This window comes from Artibeus jamaicensis, unplaced genomic scaffold, assembly GCF_021234435.1.
Source record: "Artibeus jamaicensis isolate MK-2021 breed Jamaican fruit bat unplaced genomic scaffold, CSHL_Jam_final scaffold_1964, whole genome shotgun sequence".
NCBI lineage: Eukaryota > Metazoa > Chordata > Mammalia > Chiroptera > Phyllostomidae > Artibeus > Artibeus jamaicensis.
In genome coordinates, this window is record NW_026522030.1 from 54852742 (window position 1) to 54871858 (window position 19117).

Below are 19117 nucleotides of genomic sequence, written 5' to 3' on the forward strand. Positions count from 1 at the left end.
CCATAAAACTTGCTGAAACTGTAGTCTCAGGACCACAGAATCAAAATCATCAGATAATATGTTAGAAATACAGGACCTCAGGCCCCAACCCAGACATCCTAAACCTCCCATATTATAATGAGACCCCTGACTGACATTAAAATTGGAGGAACTACAGGTAGAATGTAAGGAATTGTGAAGCATGTCATGCCAGAGGGAAACATGCTCAGACTTGCAGGTGTTGGACTAAAGAAGAGATAAGATTAAAAACACAGAGACTACTGAGAACAGTGCTGTGGTAGTCTAGGGGGCAGGTAGCCAAAACTGGGGGTGGAGACACCAAGTAGGGAAAGACATTCACAAGACAGCAATGTCAGAATTTGGCAATCAGAAAGAGACATAATAAATATCTCTGAACACAGGAAAGAGTCAATTGGAGATAAATAATGACAATATGTATGGGCTAGGGGAGAGGAGAGAATAACAACTAATGGAACACAATCCCTACAGGGACTCCAGAGGTTGGCACTCAGTATAAGTGGAGGAGAGTCTTCTTAGCCAGTAGGAAAGACATGCTAATGAATGAGACCAACAGGGGCAAGGAGAGGGGTGCATGTAATTTTGGGAATGCAGTCATTTTACAGTATTCACATCTAAGGGACTTAATTTTTTTTGAGTAATAGGAGACAATGGCATTCACATAGAAGGGACAGTGACTAGTAGAAATGGGAGCCCCAGAGGAGAGAGAAAGCTGAGCAGAAATGAAATATGGGTTCGGGGGCCAGCATTAAATTACTCAACTCAGATTCTTTGAGTATAGAAAATGTATTATAGTAATATCTGCAATACCAAGTCCATGTATTTAATAAATAAGTAGATTCAAGTGTGTGCGAATTATCCATCGTGTGTGATACTAATGCATAATCAAAGAGGTCATTATTCAGATGCCTAGGAACTAGTATGTACTCCAAAGATGCTGAGAACAAACTAGAAGACCTTTGCACAATAGTTGTGTAGGGCAAGTAAATGTTGCCACCTGTTGCTAAACATCTATGCCTATTATTATAAATGAGGTAGGGAATGACAGCAAAAATAATAGCATACATTTCTGCTAATTAATCCACAGGTTTGCAGAGTGAGACTCTCAGAATTCACCTAGATGCTTTCTTCAGCTCCTATGTGGATGCTTATAGTGCTCATATTTGTAACTTAACAAGTAGTGAGCTCCATGCTCAAGACACCATATTTAATTGTTTGAAAAATCTATTTTATCAGGGTAAATTATGGCTGAATTTCATTTCCCTAAAACTAGATGTGCCAAATTTATTTTCATTCAACTCAGCAAATATTGTGCAAGTTTAAGGTATTGCTCTTGGGCTTGCATGTCAATCAAATAGGTCAGGATTCTTGACCTTAATATCTTTACAGCCCAGTAAAGGATGTAAGACAAGTTCCCAAATGACCACAGAGAGGTGAAAATGCATGCCATTTCAGAAGTAATAATATGCTGTTTTTGTTTAAAAATGAGGTGCCAGGACTCATATCTCAATAAATTATGACATGTGTCTCCTGCATCCCCTCCCCAATTGTGTTTATATTGGAATGTCCACATGTTTTTCCAGCCAAGTGAGTCATTCAAAATGAAAATGTTAATTTATTTGACTGGACACACTCTTCTAGCTCATACTGTCAAAAAAAGACAAACAAAAACCTTATAGAAATGATACTACCAAGCTTTGTATAGCAATTTATAGTCTACAAATCACATTTCCTATGTTAGTCTAGATAATAATCACAACTCTGTAAGATAAGTAGTAATGTTCTCCCCCATTTACACATGAAGGACCTAAGTCCAAGTTTAAGTAATTTACCCAGATCACAGAGCAAAAGGGTTAAGCTAAGACATTAATGTCTCATTATTCCATATCTCAACGACAAGAGCAGGACCTCTGTGGATTCAGTGGGATTACAGGTACTTAGAGGGGATGTGGAGGATGCATAAAAGAAGTCTTTAAGGATTGATGCAATTTTAGTACAAGGAGATGGAAGGAGGACATTCCAAGTAGAGGGCACAGCAAATTTCAAAGTATAGATGTAGGCAGTGCAAAACATTCTAAGTAACAGCCATGGTTCTATATATGGGTTTGAGATCATCTGTCCAGAAGTGATGGCTGACTCTCTGAGACCTAATCAGAATCCCAGGGCAAGAAACAAAATAGGGAAGATAAGATGCCCACAGACAGAACCCTGGGATCACCTATGATTACTGGGTGGGAGGAACAGAATGAGACACCAAATGAGAAAACAAAGGAATGACCAGCAGGTTAAAATCCAATTATCATAGAAACCAAAGGAAGAGACTTTCAAAGAGAACACATCATCGTAAGGGGTGAAGACAAGGAAAAATGGGTGAAAGAGCAGTGTTGGTGAGCTTGGAGAGAGCAGAAAATTCAGAAGTCAGGATGTAAGGAGCAAGTGAGTAGGAAGGAAATGAACCTGGAAAGTGAGTAAGGAAAACTGGACCTAGGCAAGTAAGTTTCCTGTCTCAGAACCACCTTTCAGGTACTTGAAGACAGCTCTCAAATATTCTCTTTCCTTTTGTCAGGCAAAATGCTCTTAATAAATTCAGCTAATTATCATATGTTTTACAGATAGTCACCATTATGTATTCTTTCTTTAGAAATTGTTGGTTTGTCAGTTGTCCTCTTAAATTTAGCATCTAAAAATTAACTTTATACCCCATGTTTGTGGTCTTTTGAGCATGCAGAAGAAAGCTATCATATGCTTTGTTTCCTGTACTGTATTTTTAATTGCAGCCCACATTTAAATTAGCCACATTTCATTGCTGATTTATTGAGCTTGCAGTCAGTTTTCATTCTACACGATTCCACATGATTCCAGCACTTGCCAATATAAAGGGAGATGACCCAAACAGGGAAAAGGACAGTGGAGCTATGAGGTGGAGAGGGCGCGGGACTAACACCCAGAAACCTATATTTTAGTCTGGGCTTTGACACTTATTAAATATATGTTCTTGGGAAAGTAAGTCTGCTTCTCTATGGGCTCCAGAGGGGGAAAGATTGGATGATTTCTAAGCTTCTTTCTAGATCTAAACATTCTGAAATTAATAAGCAAAAAAAGACCTTCATTAATTTACCACTCAGATATTTATAGAACTCAATCCTGTGCCAGGTATGGCTAGGATTTCAGGATATAGTTGAAAGTAAAACAGAGGTGGTCCTGATCCATGGGGTTAAATGGTGATATTTTCAGGCTGAAAAGTACTTGGTTAAATATAGGGAAGAGTAAGAGAAAAACAAAGTTGCAGATAGTACTGTCAAAGTATTACCTGCCAATAGGTTTGTGGAAGAGCAGTGGCTTGAGGACTTTTAAAATATGGAATGAAAAATAAAGTCTCTGTGTTTGTAATTATACCAAAAAGTTATCAATTTATGTCATTTTATAACTATAAAATTATATGTGGAATAACAGTGAACAAGAGAATAGAAGAGTATGGCACTAGAGCTTTTAATGGAAACTGGAGTTATGTCTATTGAGGAAGAAGAGGTTAATAAATACACCATCAGTGATACGGCAACATCATTATCTGATTTTTATGTTATCTACCCTACACATAAAATTAATGAAGCATACAAGAAAATTCTATCAGCAGATAATCTTGAAATTTATAGCCTGACGTAAAATTAAAGGGGCCAACTAAAAGATCATTATTTTTCCCCAAGGAGTGTCATTTGGAGATTAACATCTATGATGATCTTAAAATTCCATTTTTCGACAGGATGGCCAACTTAAAAAACAGCCCTCCCCTTTGTATGTTTCTGGAAGCAAATATAAGCTATGAAGATGAATTTCTCCCTTCCCCCTTTAACCTATGCTACCACAGCATTTCAGTTACCCATTGCTATTGTAATAAACTAACCTGAAACTTAATGGTTAAAAAGAACTAGGTTATTATTACTTCTCAGAATTTTGTGGATTGACTGAGCTCAACTGAATGATTTTCCTACTCAGTGTGATATCAGCCAGGATTGCACTCGTCTGGGAGCTTAATTAGCTAGAATGTCCAAGACAGTTTAGTCACATGTCTAATACCTTAGCAATGGCAGCTAGAAGACTAGGCTTAGTTGGGACACTGGGACACCTCTCTACATAAGGTGTTAGGACTGTTCCTATCTCATGTGGATTCTCTGTTTGGTTGCTTCATGTAGCCTCTTTAGCTGGGTGTTGGGCACTATTGTTGGTCTATGTCTGACATTTTACTACTTAAGGGCTCAGAGCTCCTACCTGGTGAAAGGAAAAAGCAGGTTTCCATGCTCTGTTAGAGGGGGTTTTAGCACATACCTTTTTCTTAACTTAAAGAATCTCCCACTGGCTGTAATCTGAATAATAACAACTATACTGAGGTAGAATTGCTCTTTTTTTCTTTGATATCCAAGGTTCTAGGACTAGACCAAGCTGGCATGGGTTCTCTTTCAAGAGGGCCCCCTATACCCTCATGCAAATAGACCCATCACCTAGACATGCCTAGTTCTCACAATTTAGGGTCACATTGGGATTTCCACTACTCATACAAACACTTACACACATACACATTCATATACTGATATACATGTACACATGTGTGCCTATAAAGTACTTTTATAAGATCATGCTTCTTTAACAGGAACAAGTTATTATTAATATAAAAGAATGACAAAGTAATAATACACAAATATATTCAGCATTCTACTTTTCTTTCCCCAAGAAACACTTGGGCCAAATTTGAGAAATAACTAGGAGTTGAGAGACAAAAAAAGTCTTGAAGAACCAGCTGCCCTCTGTGTGAAGTACATCAAGAATGACAGAAATGGGTGAAGAGGAAAGAGTGAACATTTAAGAATGCTAGCTATGCATTAAGTATAAACCTCCCCACTTCTTGGGCATTTTCTTGAAATACTGAGTAAATATTTGAAATTCTTTAAGTTACATATGAAATTTAAGTACTGATTACATTTCTCCCCAGTTTTTATGTTGACATTTTACAGAGATGAGGCCATGGGGTATGTGTGTTGGGGGCACAGGCATCGTGAGTTCACCTACATCTGAGTTCCATTGCTGATCTTATTAAAGCACTAGCTAAGCTATAGAATTGTACTTTGGATATTTTTAAACGGGCAATAAATTTTCATGGGTCCAAACTATTCTATTTTTTTTCTTTAAAATATTGGCCTATTTTGGTAAGCTCCAGCCATAGAGAAAAGAAACTTCTAGAGTTTGTGAAATAATAGAAGTTAACTTGCTAACTTGCCCATGAAATTATATAATTTATTACCTTGACTCTTTTGCATTTGTTTAAAACCACTGGGCCAACTGAAGAGAGTGAGTGTGTGATGTACATCTGCATTGCAGTGTTAGGATGAAGAGGCGTGCTAGGATAGGGGTGAATTTGGATTGAGGTATGGACAGTCTTGGCAAGAATCAAGGGAGCATATTCATAGCTATCTCTCAGCCAACATTTCTGACCACTGTTCCCCAGTACTGTAAAGAATTAAGAGAGATGTCAATGCAGAGAGAGGAGAGAAATGCACTCATGGTGTTCTTATTTCTTTGGCATCATGGAGACTGGGTGGCCCGTTGGTCAGTTAAGCTCCCTGTAGCATGAAATCTCGGTGGTACATCTTTATGGAGCTAATGTATATTAAGCAAGGGTGCTGAAAAAGCCTCCTGCCCTAATTAATTTTCATTCTAATTCAAAATATGAGAGGTATCCTGACTTCCAATTCTTCTTAGGTAAGCAACTCACTTTAGAAAAGATTAGACAATAATACTGATCTATGCAAACATTTGCCAACTATACAATCAAAAAAGGTTGATTTCTACCACTGCATGTGTACCTGGACATCTTTATGTTCTTCTCCCATTTTTTCTTCATCTCAAAATTTTCTAACTGTATAACACCCTCCCTTAATTTTTGACATTAGTGAGCATTTCATGTGGGATTTAAAGTGTGTACTCATGCAAGCATTTCTGTTTCTCTTTGTCATTAGAACATGTGACAATAATGAGCTCATCTATCTAGGAGCAGAGCACAAAGGATTGCATGTTTTCTGTTTCATATGTTCTTTCTTTGTCTAAGTGTAGATCTGAACCACAACTGTTAGGGGCTTTCTGAAGCTGAGTGTCTTTAGAACTCTGTTCCCCTTTTGATAGGAATGGTGTAAAATGTGTCTTAAAATACTTGAGGAAGACAAAGAAGAAGAGAATTGGATATATAGTTTGGGAAAGTTGCCACTTTGCTTGAGTTAGTTGGCTGCTTTGTCATCTAGGGAGATGTCTTAAAACCCACATGTTTTCTCTACCTATGCCTAGGAAGGCGTAGTTTGTTCTCCTTCATTGGAAAATACCAGAGCTTGGTGAGGAGTCTCTGAAGTTCTACTTCACACTGTCACTTCATTGCCTGTGTTTATGACACATTATGGAAATGCTACAGCTTATCTATAGATCAAGCCCACATTATACACAATGCTTACACTGATGGAATTCCTTTTGCTGTTTTATACATTGTTCTGTGAGGGTAAGCTTCTCTGTATGTTTTTTATTTTTCTTCATTTTCATTATTTTTTAAAGAATCTTTTTCTTGTCCAGGTAGCTGTCAATCTACTTTAAGGATAAAGTAGATATTTTTTAAGCATGACTCCTCCTCTGACCTCTTAAAGGTTTTTTTTGCTTGGGTAATGGAGTTTCTTTTCATTGACATTCTGGGACAAATCTTTAAGTTCAGCTACATCTGGTCACCTTGCCTCAAACTGTATTATAGCTGTTTCTCAAAATCAGACCTGAACTAAGCAGGAACATCTGTACCAAGAGTAATGGGGCCCGGCTGAACATTTTGGACCAGCATGTTCCATCTCAGTTCTTTCTGCTCCAACCCTTTAGCAATTATCTTTACAATCCTTAGAAATGGTAATGAAGGTTGGTTCAAGAACAAAAAGAATACTGAAATGTTTTCAAGCTCCAAACACCAGGTATATAAATGTCAGTGGCTTAAATATGGTTATAAGAATGTTTTTATTAACGACCCTCACCGATCTTCTGGGGGATCATATTCAGACTTTCCTACAGGGAAAATAACATTGCTAACCAGCTTGCAGAGTTGGTAGCTATTACTTGTGGACACATGAAGCTACTTCAAGAATTTTGTTACTTTCCCAATCAAGCCTGCTGAAGCAGCAGGTATGGATAGGTATATTGGCATTACAGACTCTGTCTAAAAAGATTTAGTCACTCACCAATACAACAACCAAAAATACTTTCAAAGATAAGCAGATAGTCTAAGTGGGTCCTTTCAACATTGAAAGCAGTTTATTCAGAGAATCCGCCTCTTAGCTCTCCATAAATTTGTGAATGTGTGCAGAATGGTTTGCTGATTCTCACATATGGTAAGCTGATTGAGCCTCTTCTGACTAGTGACTGTGAGTTTAGAGACATTTATAAATATTTTGGTACTTATTTTCATAAACCTCTGAAATACTTTTCTCTGCATTATAATGAAGAAATTTCTTTGATAAGATTATATGCTCATATTTTTTGCCTTTCAATTTACATTCTGGGACAAATCTTTAAGTTCAGCTAAATTCTTTCAATTTACAACTGAAATACTGTTCAATTATTTTCCATCTCATTACATTAGAAAATTCCAACTAGGAATGAAGAGTTCATGGAAAGGAGGATACTGAGAGCAGACTGAGTTTTTGTTTTCTCATAGTGCTTGCGTTCATTAGAATAGCCCTACTGGGATTATTTTCCTTCCAAAATTCAGGGACCCTTTTTTATTGCCAAGTGTAATTTACTAATATTAGGCAAATCAATTGTTGGGCCAAACATCAGGGCATTTAACAAAGTTTAAAGTATCTATATTTATTCTTTTTATTTAGAATCTATTTTTAAAGAAATTTAGATAATTAAAAAATTTCTTTTGGGACTATTCTCATTTTTGGCTTAGTATATCAATACTTTAAGGGCTAGTGATGCCATTTTGATACTTTGACTCGATTTCCTTCAAACCAGAAGTTACTTATACTTTCACATTGGAAACAGATTTTCTCTCCTTCCCTTAGTTTCTGAGTCACTTTGATTTTTAGGGTATGGAGGTAATGATATTGAATGGCAGGGCTACGTTTGAGCTTTTCAATCCCATATGAGTTCTCATCGTTTCCTCTTACTGTGTAGTAGCAATTCTCAGAACTGAAGCTAGAGAGTAGTTTTGGCTCCAAGAAAACTTTCTGTTCAGCTATTTATTCAATAAACATTTGATTGTCCCCTTGAACTCATAACTCTGACATCAATCATTTCACTTCCACTGGTTCTTAAATGTAGGTGTATATTCAAGTAACAGTGGCCAGTTATTTAAATTGTTTATTTTTTCTAATCTCATGAGCATTTACAGTTTCACAATCTTAATTCTTAGTAAACTATGAACCAAAATGTAGGCATAAATATACCTTTCAAAGCCCTTTGGCAGGAAATAAATTAACGATGTGGTTTTCAGCACTATACTTTGTTAAGTAATATTGAAACCTAAGTTCTACCCCGGAGACCTAAGCTTGGCTATATTTCAGTTTTCACAGAAAAACTAAATGAAGAACGAAGAACAATGAACTGATAATTTGAGGGCATGTTTGTTTAAGCTTCTATTGTTTCTACAGCCCTTTCATCCAGCCTGGCAGTAAATGGCCACTTCACCCAGAGTTATAAGAACATTACAGCTGCTGGAAAGCACCAGCCATAATCCATTTCCATCATCAGCATTACAATTTCTCTAGAAATTATGACTCTTCCTTAATGATAAGTAGAGATTCCAAAATATGAACTAGCTGCTTTGAATTTTAACTTTCCAAATTCTAGCCATGCATCACAGAGCATGCTCATAAGAAGTAGAAAATTCTGATGCATTTTTCTCTTTTCTTCCACCAAACGAGTTCACTGCGAGTAGATGAGTCAGAATCCTAACCAGTGTTCTCTGAAGCCACTCAAAGTCAAATCAATGAGGGAACAATTGGTGCCTTGTCATGACAGAACAAGTGTAAAGTAGAAGAGGAGACTGTTTTGTAGACATAGTTTGAGTTTGTGACTGTCTCCCAAAGCCAAATGCAAAAGCTTTTCTTATCATTCAGTGGCTTTTGTTTTGCTTTAGTTTTAAACTACTTTTGCCTGCGAATGGGGTAGAGAATAGAGAGTTATTTGAAAAATTCCCTTGTTTTCCTGTATTTACCTACATCCTTTTCCAAAATTTCTATATGGCTGATTGCTCGGTCCCATTAGAGAGAACATGTACCACAACAATAAATTGCTTCCATGCCTTCTGGAGTTCACAAGATCCTATTCTGAGATTGGGTATTTCTACATTCTTGGGTTGTCTAAGGAGTACTTTGGTGTGCCAGTGATCAAAAAGAGGAGCCACTGGTTGAAGCAGGATATCAGACTTTAATTGGAGATGCTATGTTCATCACAGGGTACAAATTCTCGCACATGTCAGTTTTCATGATTCCTGGTGAGCAGGCCTTCAGAGTATAGAAATCCTACAGAAATAGGTGTCTCGGTAATGATTACTTGTTTCTTGCTCTATTCCTATGGGAGAATATTTGGGTTTGAATTCAGCGGGGACTTTGAGTTTTTAAGAGGCACTGTCTGTAGTCACTAACATTAGAGCCACTGGCCATGTACAAAATCCCACCACTTCTCATAGTTCTGCTTTTCTATCTAGAAAACTAACACCACAGAACAGTAAGACACAATGATGGTGTTCTGGTTTTGATTCATTTTTATGCTATCCTAACTACCATATAACTGCAAGGGGAGTTTTGACATATCAAATGTAAAGTAACCAGGTCAGAACCAAAAGTCAGAGAACCAAAAGTCAGAAAACCTGGTCTGACCATGGGAAATAGAATTTTTTAAATCTAAGTTATACTGGAAATTTTCAAGTTTTAGTCAAAATTTAGTTGAATTCAGAGATTTCAACTGGGGTTAGATAGCCCCATGGGCCATGGTCTCTGTCTTCAGGCAATTAATTGCCTGGAACATATTTGCTGTAATGCTGTCATGAGTGTGTTTTCATAGGAAAACAATAAAAAGAGGACTAAGAATGATGAAAATCAGTGTAAGTCTGGGTTCTTCTTGTTAATATTTCCTGTCTGCATGAATAGGCCATTAGAGATGGATCCATGCTGTGTGCTCAGTATCAGTGCTCCCCAGGGTTCTCATATCTTTTCAATCTTCTTTCTTTCCGTTAGCAAATGTGCTCATGCCAAGTGTCATGTACTTCCCATGTGATGTTAAAACTTACTCATCATCTTGATAGTAGTCTTTTTTTTGTGCTTGAAACTCACCTTTCTCTCCTGAAAGCACTTTGGACTCCACTTCTCTAAAACCAAATTCCTCATCTAACCCACATACTTGTCCCTCCTCCTCTATTTCCTGTTTTGTGGAATGAACTACTGTTCACTCTGCTCTTCTACTCAAATCCAGGCAGGAAATATAGGCATAAACTGAGACTTGGCCCTGCATTCAGTTGGCCACCAAATCTTACAATCCTTTCCTTCCCTGTCGGCCCCTTGGGTTTTCACCTGAATAATTGCAGTGATCTGAAAACTGGTCACATCATCTCTAGTCTCACCTTCTCAGAACCACCAGAGTACCCTTCCAAAGTCACAAATCCAAGAAGAACTCTGGCTAAAGTCTTTCACTGACCCTGGTTCATAATCAGGTGCCTGCTCAGTATACAAATTCAGTTCCCTCACTTGTTCTCATGAACTTGGCAGTCTTGCCACTATAGACTAACTGAACACACCAAACAAAAGATGTCTCAAGCCTCCATGCCTTTGCCCCGGTTGTTAACCTCTCCCCGGAACAGCACTCTTCCCTTCCCTACTTATCTAGCTCCTCTTATCCAGCTGGTAAAGCCCACTCTCTCTCTAACCCCACTTTAAAGCCTTTCATAATCCTTCCTGGGAGAGTTAATCACCCTTGCTCTGTATTCCTGTAGCATTCTGCACTCACCTAGATGGTTTCGTTGTATTAATTGGAGCAGTTTAACTATAAACAAAGAGTCTCTAAAATAGATAATGGTTCAAACACAGAAGACTGTTACTTCTTCATCACTTAACAGTATTAGGTAATTGAACAGGCCATGGGGTCGCCTCTCTGTATGCAGTTATTCAGGGAGCCAAGCTAATGGGGCCTCTTCCACCTTTCACAACTGATTCCTGGATTCCCCTGATGCTCTCTTCATCCAAACAGACCTCGGGGCAAAAGAGCATGGGGGAGGGGATATGGGAGATTGCTATGGGCCAGGCCTGGTAGTAGCACCCCTTACTTCCACTGAGCTAACACTCAGTCTTGAACACCTTAACTGGAAAGGAGGCTTGGAAATCTACTTACTCTAGATGTACACCAAAGATAATGAGAAAACTATGGCTTTTGTTGAGCATCTAGAAATATGTCCTTATACTAAAGCTCCCAACAATTGATAGGAATTCAGTAACTATCTATACATAGTACTGAATAAAAGAATGAATGGGTAAATGTACTACTGTGGACTTAAATAATAATTTTTTTAAAATATAACAAATACTTTTATATATTTGTGTATCTTGACATCTCTCCTTTATTATAACAGTGTTTCTAAAACATACAAAATTATAGATATAGGTATTCAAAACTAACTTAATAGTGAACAAAGTAATTTGGGTATTTTAAATTGCCTAATTAGTAATAGTGTTCATGGATAGAAATTAAATGAGAAACAGATATGCATAAGGTATCCAGAGGGGTAAAATTGTTATAATTACATTAATCTAACTTTCACATTCTTATCTGTTTTCAGGATTAAATTAAATTTAGTTTAATTAAAACCTTCTGCCTTGATATTACATAAAGGTATTTGATAAATTGAGCATTTGGTGAGAATTGTGGACCTTATAAAATGTCAACATTCTTTGGAAAAACAAACAGGCAGAAATATTTTAAAACAAATACACGGTATGATTGAGAATTGAAGTATACACCAAACAGACAAAGTGCTGATTATCTTTCATTGTTGTGAGGGTCAGTGAGCATTCACTCCTTATATTTGACATCTTCCTATCTCTTCTGGAAGAGATTTGAATGATTTTTGTCTATTTCTCTAATCCAACAAAACATGTTTTCCACAGGCACAAAAGTTTTCACAAAGAAAATGCACCTAAGTTTATTAGCCTACTTTTTAGACTTTAGCTTTTAAGAACTCTGGCATTGGATGACTAAAGGTGACTATCCACCACTGTAATTTTTGGAGGAATGATTCATAAAATGTGATATTCAATAGTAATCACATGTTACTCCTTTTAAAACAACAAATTCCCTTGTTGGCAGACTTCATTTCCTCTCACACTTCCCACCTCTGTGGGAAGCCAGTGATGTGGCAGGTCAAGTCTTTCTCTGAATCCCTCTGACTTCCTCTTCTGCCTCTACCCCACTGAAATTTCTGCTTTTAAGGCCACATGTGATTACATTGGGCTCATCTGGATAACCCAAGATACCCCATCTTGAAGTCAACAATTAAGTCTGCAGAGTCTCTTTTGCCATGTTAGGCAGTATATTCACCAATATGATAATAGGAAGTAAAGGGGCCCAAGATTCTGTCTACTACAATGACACCAACTATACTGTATATCAACAGAGGCCATTTACTTATGAATTACAGAAAATTATATTCCTTTACAAAAAACTTAGGGTTTAAAATAATTTTAATTATTATGAATTAATGGTACAAATTAATGTGATGAACACCCACACAGTCATTATTTATATTACCAATACCATAAAAAGTATAAAATTAAAAATGTATAAAACTTGAAAATTAAAACAATATAAAGATAATGTGAAAATAATATAATACCTATTTGTAATATCCATTGAGATATAAATATGGTCAAAGAATTTTATATGTGTTAAAAGCTTAGATTTTTACTTGTTCCTTGAGCAAAATGTGCTTTTGTTAATATTGGCTACTATTTATTGAATACTTACTATATGCAAGGCACACACTAGGTACTTTACATATGTTATTTCTGTTTTTCTCAGTAACCCAATAATGCTGGTATCATTCCTATTTTATGATGAGTACATCGAGACTCAGAAAGGTAACAGGAGGCCTGGGTGAACTGATTAGTCCCTGAATTTATGGGAGTTACTAATAGTTTCTCCTTCACCAGAGGAGGTTTGAGTAGTTCAGTAGCAAAATGGTATAATGAAAAGGAAAGGGGTTTAGAGTCAGACCTGTATTTGAGTGCTGATTTCAACACTTACTAACTTGGCAAATTCCTGAAACCCTTTGTGCCTCCAGTTCCTAATTTGTAAAGTGTGACTAACAATAGACACCTCCTGGGTCTGGTGCAAGATAACACGTGTAAAGAACCTGTATGTGATAAGCTCCAGATAAAAGTTCTCCAGTATCTCCCTCCAGAGTAGCTAAAGTGCCTGTGGTTCTAATGCACTTGAATAACTCAGGACGTCAGTTCTGGACTCAGGCCAGCTCCCCTATCCCAGATATCCTATCCTCAATATTTAATAGGACATCAGGGTCCACCAGATGCTCAGATCTATGGGACTAGGGTTAGAGCCCTGTGGACCCAACGCCCCGTGTGATGCATCCCTATGGATAGATAGCCCAGTGGAAAGAGTCTAGGAGTCTGACCACACTGGACCTGGCCACAAAGATAACTTATAATCACCAAATTTTGACATGTGCACTAGTCAATTAAGAGGCACCAACGTAGCAGGGGACTTTCCTGGCATTCAACCAAAGCATAGCCACATGTCAGAATATTTTAGTGGCTCTCACATTAATATGTATTTGCACACATTGTTTTTGATTGCCCTAATCAGACTTGAAATGAATCCAAGGAGTCTCTCCAAGTCTGAGACATTAATTCTTCAATGCCCCCTCCCTCCAGTCTCTGTCTGAAGGCTTAACTCAGCTATTTTATCTCTCTAGGTACTTGGAGACCAAAATGAAGAGCTTGTTTTCCTGAGGGAATTTCCACTGATTCGAAGAGAGAACTCTTACGAAGATTTCCTGTCTGAGCTGTTGAATAGTCACAAAACTGAAGACCCGGTACAGTGTCTCTTCTTTTAATTCTTAGAAACACAAAAGTTAATTGTGAATTCTGACTTGTGGCGGTGGTTGGTTTGAGCAATTCTGAACAGGTTTGGATGGTATTACCTCTTATCTGTGAGGAGGGGGAAGCAATGTGATAAGGCAGTAGGCAGACTGTACGCGCACCTTTCTGACTTTTCCTGTGTCTGGCAAGCTTCAAACATCCTCCTCAAGCATTAAAGTTTGTTTGGGGCAGTATGTGGAGGATTCACATTAAAATAACTGATGTTTTGTCTGTGAGTCTAAACATGAAATGGTAATGATTTGAATGAGTGAAAAAAGTTGAGATTTGTATGTAAACCCAAAGTTGTTTTATGGGTCAATGGAAATTCAACCATCTTCCAATCCTAGCTTCTTTGTGGATATTTTCACTTCAAAGTGTTAGTCATATTTGTTTTATGAAAGTTTGTTTCTCTGGCAGTGGTTTTGAGGGGAAAACTAGAAAAATGAGCTCACAAATAAAAACAAGCAGTATCATTGACTAGAGAGGTCAAGATGCAGTTCCCTGTTACAGGCAAATGAAACTGTGATTTGTAATTTGTACTTCACTGTGAGAATCGGATTGGGGGTAATGTCTGAAAGTTCTACATGTGGCTCTTCATGGTGATGACCTCGTGCTCAGAAGTACTCACACTGTAATTAGAGGACATGTATTCACAAGAGAGTGGATTACTTGTCCAACCATGAAATGGTAGAACCACAGAAAAGACTGCCTTAGAATACTTCAAAGCAAACACATGTGTCTGTATTTATACCTCCTCTATTCTGCTTCTTTATAGTCCTCTCTCAAGTGGTTTTTTGCATATTTGTCTCATAAACTTCTCTTACAGACACTGAGTAAATTAGCTTTCTCAGACATGCACAGGCTACCTCTTACAGTTTTTGTCATTCCCATCCTTTCTGTGTTGGACATTCACATGCTTCTCTGAGTCTGTGCCCAGGATGAGCAGGAGCAGTGGCAAAGGTTCCTAAGGGCACCATAGTTGATTTTCACACAGTGTGTATGTGTGTATATGTGTGTGTCTATTTTCCTCAGTAAACTCTGGAAATGCAGAGCCTACCTTTTAAACTTTTGTTGTTCATTCAAGGCTTTTTTTGTGATTTACTATGGTACACACACATTGTCACCTAAGTTTTATGCCTCCTTTCTGTGAATAGTATTTTGTAGATATATTTTAATTTTTCCCATTTGATGTTATACAAAATCTGAAATATGTTAGTTCATTTTGGATTTGGTTTATTTAAAGTCCTGGAAAGTGCTGCTCTGTGGATACAATATTCAAACTTCATAAGCAAGTCTAATTATTGCATAATTTACACACCATGAAGGAAACTGAATAATATGAACTAATTATGAACATACTGGAATTGTTATAGTGGTGCCACTAAAAACAATTTTTGTCATTTGGCAAGCATTGAAGGGTGCCACAAATGTTGTTATTATGTAGTATTACATTGATTTACATCATAGTAAAAAACTGCATGCTGCTGAACTTCCTGAAACCTTCTGAGGTCACAAGAAATTGAGTGGGTAGAAGCATTAAACCTGAAAGAGGAATGACCTACCAACACAGTCAGAACTGGGGTGATCGGAGATAATGTGGGGGGGGGAAGATCAAAGCTTCCTGAATACCAGAAGCTAACTCAGCCTCCTAATATGTTTGTGAAATTCTAAAAATTTCTGTGGTAGGTGTGTCTCTATCTGAGCACTTCATTTGGGCCAGAGGATAGAAAACTTTTAAAGTGTAACTTTATTTTTTAAATAGACTTTGAAAGATGATTCACCATCATCTCTGTATTTGTCTAAGGGAAAGAATTTAAATATGAGTTGTTACTTGCATTAATAGCCAGAAAAGTGGAAATTCCTTTTGTGCCCCTTATTTGTGAGTTCCTGCTCTACTGGGAGGAGGCTCTTGAGCAGAATGGGAGAATCATCAAGAAACCTTCCTGGTATAGGTCACACAGAGCACTTGGCAAGTGCAGGTGGGGGAGAGAGGAAAAATAGTTGAGCAACATAATCTGTTTGCACAATTCCATCTGCTTTCAAATAAGTCCTCTCTAGTATCCTAAACATTCATGCACTTCTTTTGCCTCTCCTCTGCTCCGTGAGGTGGGGACCCATGTTGATTCTCACTTTCCTAGCAGCTAGTCCTGACCTTGAATATAATAGACGCTCAGCTGCATTAGGTGCATGGTGAAGGAAACCCACCATGACTATTCTCTGTTGCTCTGTTGTTGTTATTTTAGTTTGAAAACATGTAAGAACTCCTTCATATACTATGTATGAAAAGGAATTTATAAATGTGAAAACCCTTTTAAATGCAAATTATTATTGTTAAAATGGTACAAAGGACTTGTCTGAACAGAATATTGGGGATTATCTCCAGGATGTCCTTTCAAGGTAGGTTTATAGTAAAGCAGGTAAATTTGGGGCTGTTTGCCTACTTGTATAAGTAACAAATTTGCCACCAATACATATTACATTTTGGACAGAAGTAGCATCAGCTATAGGAAACATTTTGTCACATTTCTGGGTAAAATTATTATCCTCCTTTTAGATCTTTAATTTATCTTCTTTATACCATTTCAAGTCATTTTTTAAAAAAAGAACAGCCTAACTTATTTGTGAAATTCTCCTAATAGTTCAATTTTGGGGGGTTGGGGTCTTTTTTGACCTTTGAGTGACACTTCTTCAGCTCTTTCTTAATTAGGGCCTTTTGGCACAAAATTAACTTTTACATTGCATTAGAGAAACTTTCTAGTTAGCTTCCTCTCAGAGGGCTAATTCCATCCATTCTCCACACTGTGAATAGCAATATAAGTGAGCCATTTGTCTAGAATCCACAGCAGGCAACTGAACTTCTAATCATTGCCTGACACTCTGCATGTATATGATTTGCATTGTTCACCGAAATAGGATGTTTGTCAAAGGCTGTTATTCATTTTTGGAATAGTCAAGAAACAGATCACGTTGTTTTTGGTTGTCAGCCAGATACAAAATCAGGGTAATAATTAACATAAAATTCATTACAGAATGGAGTTTTCTTCAGTATGTAATTAGCACAAACTTCATTTGTCAGTAGCTTTGTGGTTCACAAAGCGGTTATTTAAGCCACAATGGTACTTTGGTAGAAAAGTTATTTAAATATTTATTCCAATTGGGAGTAGAGTGGTTCTTTCACTGACTGGTGAAATAGAAGTGCCCTTTGTGGCACTGAGGTGAGCTTTCAAGCATGGATCCTCAGAAATGCCTGACCTTAAAGGTTGAATATGAAAAGATAGAGTTTGTCTTCAAGGTCAAGTCAGTAATTCTCTGAAGTTCAACTAAAACAAAACATTCAATTATTAAGAAAGATGTTGCTTTCACTTGATTTTTTTCTCCCTTAGTTTTGTGTGGGGGGGGGTGTTGGGGGCAAGTATTATTTCTTTGAACTGAAAAATTAGTTCAATCAACACACATACACTTTTGTAAAATGGAATATAACTATTTCCATATGTTTTTGAGGTATTCACTAACCTCCCTCAGCAATCCTGCCAAGGGAAAGAAAACATTGGAACATAACTGATAACACCTGAAGATAATAACTTAATTAGTTTAATTATACTTCAGTGTTGGCTACTATATTGGAGTATGTAGTGGACATAAACACAAAGAAGTAGCAGTGTGTCAGGAACATTTATGTTACTGAAGAATGACTTACCTTGTTGCTCTCTCATTAGCAACTTCTCAACTGAACTCACTCAGCACACTGTCGACAGAATTACCTTCTCCCAAACAGAAGTTTGATCTATTTGTTTTTCATTTTGTAGAATAAAGAAAAGGAATTAACTTTTAATTGCAAAAGCACACATGCTGCAAGCCACTGAGAGCTTCATAAGCCTTTATTGATTAGTGGCCACTACATTTTTTATTAACTGACTTCATGAAAAAAAATGTGCTGCAGGTAATGAAGGAGGCAGATATTTTGAAAGTGAAGTACATTGTAATTCAGTCTTTGATTTTTGTGGCACATTTATAGTTATAACTTGAATTCGCTTCCAAAATTCCTCCTTGGGAAAATACATTGAGACAAAACTAGATTTGGTTTCCAGTACATTCGCTACTTCAGTTATATATCACAAATAAAAAAATCAGGGCACCCTACCAGGTATATATAATATGTCTGTCACTCTGTAAGGATTTTAAATGTCTTTACTTGCTTGTGTTTATAAGACTTTTCAAATGTATTATGACTCTACCAGCCACAAACTATTTTTTAAAATACTTTGGCATATAAATATTTTATATAAGTTAGATTTTCTGATTATCTTTTGGTACTTTAAAGTAAAACTCTACATTATTCCTACGTGTCTGTGGAAAGGACACAAGAAGCTCGGAGTGGGCCTAACATGCACCAAGCACTTACTAAAGTGTTTGTACCGATTTCTCAGAACAGCCCAAGATAGCCCATGATAGCTCCATTTGTAATAATAATCAATTGTACTAATAATCAATTGGAAATATAATTTTTGAAAGATCTCACTCATAATTATAACAAAACAATAAGAATGTATAGGTCTGAAAGAGGTACAAAATCTGAATGTGGTATCAATGAGTAACTCAAATAAACAAATATCTCAGGGCAAAATGATAAATCTTGACTAAAGGAATAAAAATGACTTAAGTGAGGCCCCGGATGGTGTAGCTCAGTGGATTGAGTGTGGGCCTGTGAACCACATGATCGTGGTTCGATTCCCAGTCAGGGCACATGCCTGGGTTGCAGGCCAATTCCCAGCAGGGGACTCAGGAGAGGCAACCATGCATTGATATTTCTCTCCTTTCCTTCTCTCCCCCTCTAAAGATGAATAAATTAAATCTTTTTTAAAAATGACTTAAGTGAAGAGACAGACAATGTACATGAATGGGAAATCATAATTTCATAAAGATGCCAACCTCCCCAC

General features: G+C 37.2%; 1 protein-coding gene across 1 annotated transcript in view; it reads left to right on the forward strand.

Moving 5' to 3' along the window:
- The window catches only part of ADAMTSL1 (ADAMTS like 1), a 948619-nt gene that overhangs the window by 222204 nt on the left and 707298 nt on the right, over positions 1 to 19117 (forward strand). Inside the window, exon 2 of the mRNA XM_053656510.1 lies at positions 14015 to 14134. Within this exon, the coding sequence (XP_053512485.1) occupies positions 14015 to 14134 (120 nt within the window). The remainder of the gene's footprint in view (positions 1 to 14014; positions 14135 to 19117) is intronic.